The 16,227-nt window shown below is 36.3% G+C and overlaps 1 protein-coding gene across 2 annotated transcripts; it reads left to right on the top strand.

Moving 5' to 3' along the window:
- The first annotated feature begins 386 nt into the window (after window positions 1-386).
- On the top strand, window positions 387-7,909 carry ggtl1b (gamma-glutamyl transferase-like 1b). 2 transcript variants are annotated; one of them, NM_001252247.1, is given in 13 exon segments: window positions 1,455-1,621; window positions 1,802-1,929; window positions 2,028-2,117; window positions 3,827-4,016; window positions 4,112-4,272; window positions 4,382-4,447; window positions 4,484-4,528; window positions 4,659-4,789; window positions 5,949-6,133; window positions 6,385-6,476; window positions 6,693-6,799; window positions 6,962-7,072; window positions 7,148-7,294. In NM_001252247.1, coding segments are annotated over 13 exon segments (1,620 nt in total).
- The last annotated feature ends 8,318 nt before the right edge of the window (window positions 7,910-16,227 follow it).

The following is a 16,227-nucleotide window of genomic DNA, read 5'->3' as shown; positions in this document are numbered from 1 at the left end:
ACACTTGTTTCTGTTTTTAACTCCACACGTATTAAGTTAGTTACACTTTAGGAATTAATCCTGTTTTTTGATAAACAAACTCTCTTCCATTTCAGGTCCAACAACAAATGTTTGTCACCACATCTGTTTGCTTCTTCAATGTTCCATCAACAAGTATTTAACCGTAAACCCAGCTTGTTTTCTGTCTTTCAAATTATAGACTTATCTGTCATGAAAAGAGAAGAGGACATTTTCAGGTTGATTTCTTACAGTTTTATGGAAATCAAATATATTTTCATGACCCACACTGTACATACTTTAAACTGGAATTAACCTGAGAATAAAGTTAAAAGTATAAAAAATATGACCGGGGTTTTACACATCTTTGATTTCTAATCATCATATTTCAGATTGCATTTGCGCTCCTAGTATTCCTCCAATCCAGTCTGTACCACAGTTTGTGTGACACTGATGTCCTGCAACCCTTCCTTTAAAGGCTTCCTTGTGGAGTCTGGATTGTCTCTCTTTGACAGCTGCATGGTTTCAGGTCATATTTTTTGTTCCATCCATAGTCAAGCTTCAGCAGTGAACACTTTGGCATCCTCTGCCTTTATTTGGTCTCTCATTGTGACATAGCCAACCAGGAAACGCTTTCTCAAACCATTCATTTATAGTCACTCTTGCTTTGTCATGATATCCAGATAGTTGGTGAACTAGCTGAAAGTTGTGGTCTCAAATAATGCATTTGCTTGTATCGTATCAGTTATTTTTTTGAGTTTCTTAGTTTAACTTGTTTTTGTTTGTTCCCCAGAATTATATCACTAAGAAGTCAAACCATCTAGCAGAATTGAGCTTTATTCAGGAGGAAATGTTCTGCAACACATCAGTCTGAGTTTCCTCTCTGTACTTTTGAACTTAAAAGATTAACAAGTTAAAAAGCGGAAGGACTTATTTAAAGGTTATTAGAAGCACCTTTTCACCACAAAACAAACAAACAAAGTTACCAACATGACTGACATTGAACTATTTTTCAGCAATCCTCACCTTTAATGTGAAGATTACTTTAGAGATTTCTTTAATTTTAAAAACAACTCTCAATCCACTTTCACTGGCAGAAACGATTATAACTTTTAAAATACTGTCACTTGCTACAAATAAGGTGTGATGCAAAAACTCGTTTCTCCGGGTCTTCCACTCCTTCAAGGCATCTGGGCTACAACAACCTGCTGTCTTTCCCTGCAGGCTTAATTTGTTTAGTTAACCAAACATTTCAAGAGTTCATATCTAGTTTCTCCAGTCAGGTTCGTTGGAAAAAAACTGAGCAAGAAGCCACATCCTAACCCCTGGTAATATAACCCTTGAAGTGTTGCTTCATCATGTCTCGTCCTGAGCACTCCTCTCCAGGATTGCTGTAGTACTTTGCAGGGAAGTTCGTGCGCAGAGGAAACGCACACCCATTGCGTTTAGTTCGAGCCATGGCGCGGTCGAAAGCAAAGGTTTATCTCTGTTGCGCGCTGATTCTGATCAGCTTTATATCCATAATTGTGTGTATAGCTGTGTTTGCAAGGCGCAGGTGTCCAAGTGTATCTTTCTTTAAAGCAGCAGTCGCCACAGACTCAAAGATATGCTCGGAAATTGGAAGGTAGGTGCACTCTCGCCCACATCATCATGTTTGCGTATGATTGCGCCTGTTACGCAAAGCTGTCAAAGCAGAGTTTGAGTCTCTGGAGCCATATTCATTAATATTTTTTCTTATTGAAGAAAAATAACAAGTGTAACAACAGTAATAAGTGAGAGTCTGCTCTTGCGTGAATTGTTTCAGGGGCATACTTGAAAAAGGGGGCTCTGCGGTAGATGCCGCTATTGCCGCGCTGCTGTGCACTTTTTTGGCGAATCCGCACAGTGCAGGGATTGGAGGGGGCTCCATATTCACAGTGATGGACAGCTCTGGTAGCAGACACTCACATTTTCTCAGTTGTATTCCTTTTCTCTTTGTCATAATCTTACACACACATGGAATTGAAGTTATTATGTTTGACATTTTAAAGGTGATGTCAAAATCATCAACTCCAGAGAGGTAGCGCCTGCAAAAGGGAAATCTGACTTGCTGAAGTCCTGTCCTGAGAAGAGCATGACAGGTAGTCTGGAATGCCCGGAAAATTCACGTTTTCCTGTAAAGGAGTCTGTCCCATTCTGTATGTTTTTCTTGTTTTCTGTTGTGTCAGCTGACAGACTGCTGTAAAGATTTCACACTGAGGTAAAGTGAGTTGGAAATTAGACATCCGGCAGATATTAGCTCTGTTCAAATTTAGGGACCGTCAACAAATCTTCGCGGTTTTCTTCAATTTCTTTTAAATTATTGGACCAATTACGCCAAATCACCCTAGAATAGTAAAACTAATGAAACGTTATCGGGGACAGCAGTTTGGATTAGCTTTTAAGGCTTTTTCTGTTTTTTTTTCATTTTTGTGTGCATAAAGTTTTACGTTTTTCTTCAGTAGCGTCTAGGGTATTGGACCCAAATTAGCCAAATCACTTTAAAATAGTAAATCTAATCAACCATTATCGGGGACAGCAGTCTAGATTAGATTATATATCTTTTTCTGATTTTTATAATTTTTGTATGTAAAGTTTTGCGTTTTTCTTCAATAGCTTTTAAGGTATAGGACCAAATCAGCCCAAATCGCTCCAAAATAGTAAACCAGAATAACTACTATCAGAAACAGCAGTTTAGATCAGTGTTTAAGGTTTTTGAGGCTTTTTTTATCTTAGTTTATTTTAGTGTAAATTTCAGCCCCAGTCCTATATTCTTCCCAGAGCAAATGTCTGCCGAATGTCCACTATCCAACTAACTTCACCTCGGTAGAATTCACAGATGTGCAGATTTCCTACCAGAAAAAAATTAACAATGTCTTATCATGAAAAATTCGGCAGTGACAATTTGCCCTGACACAGGTTCACTAACTTCTACTGAAATACTGGTGCCTCAAAACAAAATTCTGGTTTCCAAAGTAAGCTGACCTTCTGACCTCACATGGTGACTGGAGAATCCTCTCTTTTATCCAGAGATCTGCAACCTTCAAGACTAAAAGAGCCTTTCTGTTCTAAACCCAGTTGGGGCCACTAATCCTGACTTTACTCTTTAGAAGAATATTGCATTGCTTTGGATTCATGTTATAATTACAAATAAATACCCCCCCCCCCCCCCCCCCCAAAAAAAAGTCTATTAACCGAAATATTAACTGACTTATTACTTTGTTTAATTTAAATGGTAAGCAATGCTGTTTTCCGGAATATAACATTTGTTTTGACTAATGACAAAAGCGCCTATGACTTCCTGTTAAATACAACTTTGTCCCACATCCTGCTCCAGCATGCAAAGCCCGTGACCTGACATGTAAAAAAATAATCAAATCGGTCCCATGAATTATTATTTTGTTATCACGAAATAATAACTTGTTCCCACTGAATAATTAAATCGTTCCCACGAATTGATTAAATAGTTCCTTTAAAATATTAGTTCGTTTGAACGAAGAAATGTTTAAAATGAAGAAAATCCTAAAAGCGAGTGTTAAATATAAAATAAAACTAAATCTCAAGAAATGCAAATCATGCAATTTATCTATACTGTTCAAATGAACTTAAACTAGTTTTTTTGGATCTCACATATTCTCTTTGCATGTGTGTTGACATTTGGTTTCTTTCTATGAACTAACATGTGCATTAAATATTATGGTCAATCGTCAGAGGAACCTACCTTATTTTAGACTTTAGGAGATTTCTGAAGTGAATGAAGGAAATGTGTGATGAGCTAAAATTAATCTTTTTCCATATTTCCATTTATCAGGTGTAAAATGGATTGGAGTTCCAGGAGAAATTCGTGGATATGAAGCGGCTCACAAGCTGTATGGAAAGTTGCCCTGGGCTGATCTCTTTCAGCCCACCATCAAGCTGGCAAGAAAGGGAATGCCCATCTCTGATATCCTACATTCATACATTAAGCAAATCCCAAATTCAAATGAGACCCAGTCTTTACGGTATGGACAAAAGAATAACAAGATGTTCCAAAAAATGTTACAATAGCATTTTAAACTGATCTTTCGTTCATTTTTATTTCTTTTCTGCTTTGAAGAAAATTATTTACAGACGACAACAATAACTTTCTTAAAGCTGGAGACTTTGTAAAGTTTGAAAAACTGGCAGACACTCTGGAGATGATTGCAAACCAAGGAGCAGATGTCTTTTATACTGGAAAAATAGCAAAAGATTTAGTCCAGGATGTGAAGGCAGCAGGTATGGTCAGACAGTTTTCAGAGAGTTCAATCTTAATTTATGCAGCCATTAATAGGTTTGAGTTTGCTTTTGGTGATCAGACAGCATTTGTTTCATTGGCTTTGCTCAGGAGGAACACTTGAGCTTCAGGACCTGGCATCATACAATGCTACCTTGACTGACGCCTGGAATGTGTCTATGTGGGAGTATCAGATGTACTTCCCCCCACCGCCTGCAGGAGGAAGCCTCCTCACCCTCATCCTCAACATCATGAGAGGTTCCCATTGGCAGAGCTGTCATTTCTCACAGTCACACATGTGAAACAAAATTATGAAGCTTAATTTAAGGAATTGCTTCAACTGATTAGTATTTTCAAGTATTATGCTTCTATGTGTGTTTCTTTGTAGGTTATCAGTTAAATCCAGAAGGTCTGACTGGGGAAAAAAAGACACTATTTTATCATCGTTACATTGAATCTTTCAAGTTTGCAAATGGACTGAAGAAATACATTCGAGATCCAAGGTTCACTTCGGAAAAGGTTAGTTCTGCAAAGCTCTTCTAAAGTATTTTGTTGTCAGCCACAAGATTTTAGCTGAATTTGTTAGTTATTTTTAAAAAAGAGAAGGGAACATTTTGATTTCTTGTGGCTATAAATATTTTTCTGCTCTATCTACAGCACAGGTCTCCTACATACATGCACACATGCATACATGCATTTATCTTTGTAGACCCACACACTTTAATTTTATTTTTGTCGTGTTAGTTAGTATTTCTGTTGATGTTCTAGCGAATTGAGGAAATTTCAACCTTACTTTTGTAACCCTTGTGCTATCCAAGGCACTTTAACATTAGGAGTGGGGTCATCTGGACCCCATAAGATAGCACAAGGGTTAATGGAAGGCGTCACTGTTCTCCATAGCTCAAGAACATAAATGGGAAGCCGGCTGAGTGATCTACAGATGCCAGTTTCCTTTGACTGACAGTGTGGGTCTCTGGGATGATTTAGTTTGCTGGACTAGTAAAGGGGTTTTGGGCCACAACAAATTCTAAAAGTTTTTTGCTGAGGATTTACAGACTGGCAGTTGCGCTTTGACAATACATGTGGTTGCTCTACAACTTTCTTGTTTTGCTTAATTGTTGGGTTATTAGTTTTCTTCTTTGGCCCACTCCACATAAAAAAAACTTGCTTGGAATAGATGACGATTCTGTAGGAGCAGACTAAATTATCCTTTTTGTTTGTTTTCTTATTTTAGCCTTTTTTAAGGTTATGTACCAGAATATTTAAGCCTAATGATTGTAATTTGTGCCATGTTCCCCCTTGCAGTGTCTGCTGTATTGGTGTACCATACTTTCCTTTGTGCCTTGCAACAAGTTTTAAACAAGTCTCAATCATGTGATCTTCCAAGTGGTGTCCCATTTGGCAGACCTGTATTACAATTATGAACAATCCCATAGCATTGTTGCTAATGTCAACTTCTTTGCCACATTTGCACATTTCTATCTCCTGCACTGCGCAACTCTTTATGAAGTATTTATATTTTTTGAGCCACAAAGAATTCAGATTCTTTATTCTCTTTTTTTCTGAAGATTTTCATGGTTTTCATGGGTTTTCAGTTAATATTCCCATTGTACCAAAAACACAATTTTCATCAGAGTGGGTCTTTAAAATTTCTTATTTGTTTCTATATTTCTCACAGAGGGCAAAGCAATTCACAGAAGAAAGCTTTGCTGACCACATACGAAGCTTGATCACAGATGACAAGACGCATGACCTCCAGTTTTACAACGTTACTCCACACCTGGACAGCATTGGCACCACGCATGTGTCGGTGCTACATGAAGATGGATCTGCCGTTGCTGTCACCAGCACCATAAACACCATGTCAGTGACCCAAAAGATCTGCTTCACAGCTGAGAGAATTAAAAAACAATACCAATCGATAACAGATGAAACAAAGAAGTAGTTGTGTTTGTATCAGAATGAAAAGATTGAAGAGGTTTAAAAAGATTATGTTTATAAAGAAGAAAGTCGTTCCAAACAAAACTATTTTATAACAGCATGTGTAGTGAGCTTACATGTGTGAGAAATGACTTTATGTTGAAATGCTTTTTCTTTGTTTTTTCTTCTTAAAGTTTTGGGTCCATGGTTGTGTCTCCAAAAACAGGCATCATCCTGAATAACGAGTTGAAAGACTTTTGCGGGAGAGCGGACAGTATCTTACCTGGTAATCTGATGAGCATCATTTAATTTTTGTCTTAGCTTCTTTAAGAAAAACTAGAATGTAGTTATTTTAGATACTTGATGGTAATAACATAGTTTTTTTTGGTCTCACTGTCCAACTGAAAAAGAGCAGGAAGAAAAGAGGCAACTTTTTAACATTTAAACTCTTCTTATTACTAACCTTGTAACACATAATCACAACTAGAAGTTCTGTTAACAGGAGAGCGTCCCCCCTCATCCATGTCCCCCGTTGTGCTGAGGTCTAAATCAAAGACACTAGTGATTGGAGGATCTGGTGGGAGTATGATTACGACAGCAATGGCATCGGTATGTGTCTATAGTTGTCACTCTAAATGCAGAAAAGATTTAGAGCTTTCAATTCTAATAAAAAAGCTGTCTTTATATCTATATTTTGGATGTTGATTATCAGATTTAAATCACAACAACCATTTATTAATATATGAAAAAAACAATGTTTTTGTTTTCAAGGCTCTCATTAACCATCTATGGTTAGGAAAAAGTCTTGAGGACGCTATTAATACGTCTGTGGTTTTTGTGGATAATACAAATGCAGTGAAGTTTGAACCTGATTTTGACAAGGTAAAAAGCTTTTTTTTGTTAACATAATGTAATGCCTTTGCTCTATCTGAATTATTTCTTCTTTTTGCTCCTCAGGATGTGATTGAGGGTCTTAAAGCACTGGGACACAGCCTTGCAACGACCACAAGATTTTACAACGTTGTTAACGCTGTGGAGAAAGAGGATGGCTGCATCTTGGCTGTGTCTGATGTCAGAAAAAAGGGAGAGCCAGATGGTTACTAAGCTCAAATAAGATGATTGTCACTAAAATAATTTTGGAAATGTGAAAACAAAGAAAAAACTGCAGAATGTGTACAGTACAGACCAAAAGTTTGGACACACCTTCTCATTCAAATGAATGGGAAGGTGTGTCTAAACTTTTTGTCTGTACTGTATATCTGAAAAAAACAGTGCAGAAGGGTTCCACCAACTGAACTCACATTGATAATATCAACAAATAGCTATTTTATACAACCTTTTTTAAAACAGTTTTTGACCTTATACAATAAAGCAATTCCTCTTTATCGAATGTTTTACCTTGTTTGATTTTGTAATGTTTAACATTAATTTCATTACTTCAAACATTCAACATCTCCATCTTTCTGTGTAGGTGATTCTGGTTATAGTAATTGCATCCAGGTCAAAAAGAATGTTTCAAGCTCTATAAATTGGTTTCATTTGGCATCATACATTCTTCCTCTTTGTCGCAAAGTGAGAACTGTTTTGTTATTTATAAAATGGCTGCAAATGAAACATACATCACTTCTTGTCACTAATAAAAAAAATGTCTAAAGGTAAGCATGCCCATAGTTACAGAAACTGAGAATATTGGAACTCTACATTTTTTACTCACATAAACAATAAAAGTATAAAATAAAGAAAAGGTTTTGTGTCCCTCACCCGAAGATGCAGTGACAAACTTGGAGTTTCTCTGGAAGAGATGACAGTAGTAAGTGGACCAAAGGGAAAGCACCCACCTTCAGGCTAGATATCTGCAATTTCTATTTCCAGTGTGCTGGCATGACTGGAAATGGTGAAGATGATGGTATATAAAATGATGCGCCTTCGTCCTGAGTTGCCATTTTTCCCATCTTGATGACAATTAAATCAATCATTTACAAGAACATGAGCCGAAGAAAATATACAGTGGATGTCTTCACACCAGAACGATGTGAAAACTAAAAATGTAAAAAAAAAGGTTTGTTGTTTCTAGGGGAAAATATCCTGGAAATCCAAGTCCTTCATCAAGTATAACAAATGTTTATCATTTCATTTTAAAAGTGATGTTGTCATGGCAATAGTAACAGCCTAAGTGACTAGACATGTTGTAGGCGAGGTAACCTCTGGTACCTGAGAAAAAAACAGAAGTCCACTCTTTGGTGTTCCTTTAAAGTGTCAGATGAGGGCAGTGTTGGCTTTTTGACTAAAATGTCAAAGGCTGGACCTTAAAATCTGAATAGAACAGAAGAATTAAGAACATAAACCAAATCAAAAATTGAACCTAACCAAACACCAAGCCATTTGGCAATAGACTTTCACCATGTGGGACAAAAAAAGAAAGATGTTTAATCCAAATGTTAAGCTCTCTGAGCTGCAGAGTTCTATGAAATTCAGGAAAGCTCATCTCATCCCATTAACTCATAAGAAGACAGACCTTTTTTATCCTTCCATAGAGAAATGACAAACTAAATAGACTTTAAAAACTTTAAAGGACAAAAATCTTAAACATTTGTTTTTTTAAACATCAAAGACAAACAGAAACAAGAAAATACACTAAATGACATTTGACTTCCTTCCAAGTTGAAATTGTCAAAATGTATCACACACATTTGAAATCTGCGTCACAATGGGGTAAAACAGGAAGAAAAGAGATAACAGTTCAGTTCTATTTTCCCCGACCAAAACCAAGGAGAAGTTGCAACGCCTTACTGCACTCTTTCAAACAATCCACCCTGCTTTGTATCTACATGTATTGCTGTTATACAGTGGAGGAAATTGGTATTTGACTCCTTGACAGAATTTTTAGGTTTGTCCACTTATTTGAAACTGACAGTCTGTCATCTTTTTGGAAGGTTCATTAGAGATAAACAATCACAAAGCAAATCAAGATATTCACATCAAAGAATTTATATAAGTCATTCAACTTATTATTATAACCATTTTTGAAACTGGCCCGTCAAATGGGAGATAATCATTTGTTTTCTGGCTTTACTTGTGTTTTTTGTTCAGTCATTTATACATCTTCTAAAACCGTTTTGTCCCTTTCAGGGTCACTGGGCTTCCGGAGCCTATCATGGCCACTTTTGGGCGAAGGCAAGGGACATCCTGGACAGGTCGCCAGTCTTTCACTGGGCTACTTTTGTTTTTGCAATGTAAATTAAAACAAATGAACAAAGTACTTCCCTAACTTATGCATTTAAAAAGGATGGAAATGCTTCCTGACTGAAATATATAACATATATATATATTTTTTGTCATATATTACTCTTAGGTGAAGTCTTCACAGACCTTTGACAGTTAGTTTGACGGCCTACAGCTGAGCTTCTGGGGGGTATTAAAAAACAGGTTATGTGAGTTACCACGGTAAGTTTGAGGCTAAGGAAGCGGATAACCTCAGCTTTCGGTTCCAAAAATGGAGGTATGTTTAAGGGTATGCTTAGTTCCCATAGCACCTTATGCTCTGAACATAACCTGGTCTGGAGCAGGTTTAGTTGAAGGTTAGTGTGTTTTCAGAGAGGTGAAGGAGCATGGCGTGTCCATTTGAAGTTGATTTAGGGGATGAAGAAGCTCAGATAATACTTTTCCCACCATGAGAGGGTAATAAGACATGTATGGATGTTGTAAAGATAAACTTTTTTGCATTGATCTAACTTAATTATTCGCTTCAGTTAAGATAAATAATTATTTTTTAGTTCAGTCCACTTAAAAATAACACGTAGTTTTCAGAAATTTATTTTACTTTTATTCAAATTAATTCAATGAAGTAGGTGTAACTTTGGTGCTGCTGTTAGATCGGCAGCTCAAGAAAATGTGGGATACCATTCCCTTTGCCTCTCTGGACAGATTTGGGTACAAGTGTAGGTTTTTGTCTAAATATGTTTAGTTGTAGCTGTTTTACTGTGTTTTGCCGAGTTTTTTTGCCCTGTTATGTTTAATTCTTTCTGCACCATGAGTGAGAGGGAGGGAGAGGATGATGAGGTTATTTAGCACCCTTAGTGCATAATTCTGGTGTTAGAACTGAAGTTACAGTCAGAGCCATACTAATTAATTTAAATTTATTTATTGTAAATCTGCAAAGTGTCATTTATTTTATTTTTATAAAAATGAGAAAATCTGCAGCCTCTAACTTAAACATATTTGAGTTCAAGAAGTACAATAAATTACAATAAATTACCTCTTTCTCTAGGTAGTGTCCCAGCTGCTTTTAAACATGCTGTGGTGCAACCACTTCTTAAAAAGAACAGCTTGGATCCTACTGTTTTGTCTAACTTCAGGCCAAATATCAAAGCTGCCTTTTCTTTCAAAATCCCAGAGAAGGTGGTATATCTTCAGCTACAGGACCATTTAGAGCTTTGTGGCATTTTTGACAAATTCCAGTCTGGTTTTAGATCATGTCACAGTACGGAAACAGCTCTACTCAGAGTATGTAACGATTTGCTTTTAATTGTTGATTCTGGAGCTTCTGCCGTTTTAATCCTTCTTGATCTCACTGCAGCGTTTGACACAGTGGACCATGATATTTTACTTTCTCGATTAGAGCAGTCTGTTGGCGTGAGAGGCACAGCACGTAACCCTTGTGCTATCCTGGGCACTTTAACATTGGGAATTGGGTCATCTAGACCCACTAGACAGTGCGCTGACCCCTTTTTCTTCAATGATTTGTGATCTTCACTGGTGTCTATGGATTAAATGAAATCTTTCCACCTTTATCCACCTTTGTCATGGTAGGAATAACTCGTCAATGGTCATCTTAACCCCGTAGGATAGCACAAGGGATAATGTGGCCTATCACTGTTATGCAGATGATATCCAGATTTATCTACCATTAAAATCTGGTGGGGCCTAGTGTGTAGAGAACCTACAGAAGTGTTTAGAGGATGTTAAAACTTGGATGAACTCAAATTTCCTCTGCGTAACCCTTGTGCTATCTTAGATGACCCCACACTTACATTGACGTGTTATTCCTACCATGACAAAGGTGGATGAAAGTTGAAAGATTTCATGTAATCCACGGACACCAGTGAAGATCACAAATCATTGAAGAAAAAAGGTTCAGCGCACTATCTAGTGGATCTAGATGACCCAACTCCCAACGTTAAAGTGCCTAGGATAGCACTAGGGTTAAATGAAAAGAAAACCGAATTACCTCTGTTTGGGAAAACTGATCTTCTGACAGAATCCAGCAGCGCCATTGGATCATTGAACTCTAACCTGTCTTCTAGCAGAAATCTTGGGGTCATTTTAGACAGTAGTTTTAAATTTGATCGACAAGTTTGTGCAGTAGACCAGTCTTCTTTTTTTCATCTCCGATTAATTACCACAGTAAAGCCATATCTTCCACATGACACCCTGGAAAGGGTTGTTCATGCCTTAATTCTTTTAGACTGGACTACTGTAATTCCCTTTATTCTGGAATGGAGCAGTCCCTCCTACGCCCTCTTCAGCTGGTCCAAAATTCAGCTGCCCGTGTACTAACGGGGACCAGATGGCGTGATCACATTACTCCAATACTACGCTCTCTACACTGGTTGGTGGTATCTTTTAGAATTGATTTTAAAATGTTACTTCTGACTTTTAAGTGTTTACATGGTTTAGCACCTGTTTATCTCACTGAGCTCCTGCAGCACCATCACCCTTGTAGAGCTTTGCGATCCGCAGATCAGATGCTCCTGGTGGTTCCCAGAACTCGACTTGTGACTAAGGGTGACAGAGCCTTTTCGGTGGCTGCCCCTAAACTCTGGAATTCTCTCCCTGTGTCTGTGAGGTCTTCCAGGTCCTTATATGATTTTAAATCTTTCCTAAAAACTCATCTTTTTTCATTGGCTTTTATACGGTGGCCCTGAAGTGCAAACCATTTAACAAATCACTCGATACAAAAACATTTTTAAGATCACAGCAACTATTTAAAAAGCAGTATTACATTTTAGAAAAACAAAACAAAATTTCAGAAACCAAAACATAAAAAAGAAAAAAGAAAAAAACATTTCAGAAAACAAAATTCATTTCCAGAAAAAAAAAAAAAAAAATTAAAAAATGAAAACATTTCAGAAAACAAAATTAATTTCCCGAAAAAAAAAGAAATATTAAAAAATGAAAAAATTTCAGAAAAAAATGAAATATTAAAAAATGAAAAACATTTCAGAAAAAAATGAAATATTAAAAAATGAAAAAATTTCAGAAAAAAATGAAAAACATTTCAGAACACAGAATGAATTTCCAGAAAACAAAACGAAATCTTCAAAAATGAAAAACATTTCCAAACCGGAAGAAGCAGGTACTATGGGACAACGCTGATTGGATGATGATGTTTGTCAATCATTTGAACTAAAAATCGTCCAAACAACAATGTACCATAATAATCCACGTATTTCCCATTTATATATTAAATCAAAAATGCAGCAAACAGATAATGAAGGTTTAAATTATTTTTTGAATATTTCGTATGAAGCAGAACGGTCACCCGGAAGTAGTTTGTGTGGCTGACGTCCGTTCCGCAGGTAAACAATGAAAGGAAAGGACGATAAAACGTTAACTTAAACTTTAATCTTTGCATATTTAGCGGATGTGATGACAGAACGCACGCAGAAATGTCAACACCAACCAGGTTTACAAATGTTTCGAAATTTCTGTGGGAGGATTCTGTCTGAAGCAGCAGTTGCGAAGAAACGGGTGTTAAAGACGGCGCACATCAGGAAATGCAGTCCCGCCATCCACAGATAAGGTATGGAGGCACATTTGTTTGATCTAATAAATTCAGCGTTAAACGTGATTTCTAGGTGGGTGTTTACAGACAGATCCAAGATCCTTCAGTCATACGTTAATGACAGGTTACCTCATCAGCTGGAGAGGGGGTCACGTGGGCAGGATTCTCAGACAGGTGAACCAGCAAAGCTGTCAGGTAAACTGCAGCAGTTTGTGTCTCAGAATAACATTTATGAATGCTTCTTATTCACACTATTAAGATCTGTGACTTTAGAGTGTGTCAGTGCACAGAAACATGACAGTAAATGACTGGATGTGCACATCATCAGACATGTACAGGTGTGTAACTAAAGGTGGCAAAGTCTGTATGGTAAAAAAAATCTTTAAAAAAAACCATTTTAGTCTTTCAGGCAGAGGAGGAATACCAAATTGTTTTAGAATGTATTTTTATAAGACTGAAATAATGTATTTTATTCTGAGTTTGGTGTTTTGACCCCCTCCCTAATGAATTTCTGGTTTAACCCATTTTCTCCTCATTTTGATGAACTCAACTTTTTCCTGAATGAAAGATGAACGGCAGCTGATGTTTTTCTGTCAGGGATTTTTAATTAATTTATTTCTGTCAGGGATTTCAATGGAGCTGGAGTCCAGTGCAGAGGAAGCTGCAAGCATGTACGAGCAGGAACTGGGGTCCCTTACCTGTGCATCTTCCTCTGGATGTGATGCTGAGCAGCAATGTGGACAAACCTTCCCTGACATGACTCTTTTTGATATAGTTGTTAAGCACAAACAGACTTTCCCAGATGCATTTTTTCCTCTAATAAATGTGACTGACAGGTACGCTGAGTAAATGCTGAATGTAAACGTAACATTTGATTGACTGCATGAAGAAGCCCATAAAGGAAAATCCACAACTGTTTCTTTGTTTCTGTTACTGAATAACGTATTCATGTTAAGTTTTCAATAAATATACTGCATTGCTATTAAACAAATTTGTTTATTTTTATATCCATTATTACAATCCTCACGTCAGCATTCAGTTTTTTCATTGACAAAGAAACATTTATAAACAACAGCTTTGAAAATCAAACATCAACTTTGTTAATAAAGCTTTAAAACCTAAAATGGTAAACATGGAAAAACTCCTAAATGAAGCAAGTCTAATATGAACATTTTAAACTGGAGTTTTGCTTAAAGGAACATTAAGTTGTTTGGAGTTGTACAAGTGTTTGATGCGATTCCTCATAGATGTGATTTCCAGATCATCAGCCCGACGCTAAAGCCAGGAATTGTGCTTCGTTTTTCACTCCCCACTGCATCATTTACAACTAATCAGGCGTATGCAGCAGGTTAAAGACTTTTTTTAAAGGACCTGCAACTTAAAAAAAAAAATTAGATATTAAGGTAAAATAATATTTATTGATTACATTGCACATAAATCATGGTGACTTGCCTGTACACTGCACAATGATATGAATGACTTTAGTCTTCTTGTATTCCCATGTAGAGCTGCCATCTGTTCTTCTGCAGCACAAACCTTTCTGGAACTTCGCTTTGAGTAACTTCACCTGCAGAAATATCACATGTTAATTCAATTAAGTATTTTATAAACTTTTAAAATTTATTTTTAAGTGTCAGTATATGTACATGCATGGTTCAAAAATATACAATGCACTTTAATATTATTTCCCATAAGAACTTGTTTACTGATTTCAGTCTTAAAGTCGATTTTTAGCAACACTGATGCCATATAATTACTGTATAAATCACAGAATCAGGCTGGCTCGGAGCTTTTTCTCTCATGTTGTCACCGAAAACGGGAACGGCTATCATGTGAAAACGGTTCGTCTCATCGGGTTCCTTTTGCGCATGCGCAAGATAAAAATAAATTATCTTTTCAAAGCAGCACTTTAATTAATATCCTAAAATTAACATCCTTAGAGACATGTGACTGACAAAAGAAAAGATCACAGACTTGATTCTTACCTGAAGATGATTGACAGCGTGAACCTCGCAGCCGTAGACATTAGCGCACAGCGTTCAAAGTAAAAGTGCTCACAAACTACTTCCGGGTGATCGTGTGTCAGGCGAAATATTAAAGAAATAATTTAAAAGTTCATTAACAGTTTGCTGCAATTTTTATTTTTTTATATAAATGGGAAATACGTGGATTTTTATAGTACATTGTTGTTTGGACGATAAAATCCAGCATCGCTTCATTTAAAATACTTTTCAGTTCAACTGATTGACAAAAATCATCATCCAATCAGCGTTGTCCCATAGTACCTGCCTCTTCCGGTTTGGAAATGTTTTTCATTTTTGAAGATTTCATTTTTTTTCTGAAATGTTTTTCATTTTTTAATATTTCATTTTTTTTTCTGTAAATTAATTTTGTTTTCTGAAATGTTTTCATTTTTTAATATTTCTTTTTTTTCCTGGAAATTAATTTTGTTTTCTGATTTTTTTTTTCTTTTTTTAATGTTTTTTTTTAAGTTTGGGTTTCTGAATTTTTTTTTTGTTTTCTAAATGTAATACTGCTTTTTAACTTTATTTTTTTTTTTTTTAATTGTTGTTGTGATCTTAAAAATGTTTTTGTATCGAGTGATTTGTTGAATGCTTTGCACTTCAGGGCCACCGTACTTTTAACACCAGAGTAGATGACAATTAGGCCAGCTCTTTTAGTGTTTTTATTAATGTTTATTTTACTGCTACTGTTATATTTTATTTTTTCTGCTTGTAATTGTATTTTATCTTACCTGTGCAGAACTTTGGATCTCTGGTGGATGTTAAACTGCTATACAAATCAAGTTTTGATTGATTGATTGAATATGGAAAAACATTTAATTGAATTGCCGTAATATGACATTTAGTTAGATAAATATGTACATTTGAGTAGTATAAAAAACTATTGAGTTGGATAGACATAAGAAATTAGGTTGAATACATTTAACTCAATCACTTGTTGCCAATTGAATCAATTCATTTGAGTTTTATAAGTTGTATATATATTTACCCAGAGTAAGCAAGTTCAGGCGGGTTTCAGCCAGTTCAGGGTCAAAGTCAGGGCAGTTTAGTCTTGCTTTCTGGAATACCCCCCAGTTCTGCCTCCTTGTGGTCTTTTGTGTATTTTTTGTTTTTTCCTTTCAGGGCCAAGTTGATTTTATGTTACAACACCCGTGCTGATGCTCACCAGCACATACAGTCTACCTGAAAGACTCTATTCCTCCATGCCTGGCATCACCATTTCTTCTTTA

Source organism: Oryzias latipes, chromosome 9 (genome assembly GCF_002234675.1).
Source record: "Oryzias latipes chromosome 9, ASM223467v1".
Classification (NCBI taxonomy): Eukaryota; Metazoa; Chordata; class Actinopteri; order Beloniformes; family Adrianichthyidae; genus Oryzias; species Oryzias latipes.
This window is presented reverse-complemented; position numbering and strand designations above follow the sequence as displayed.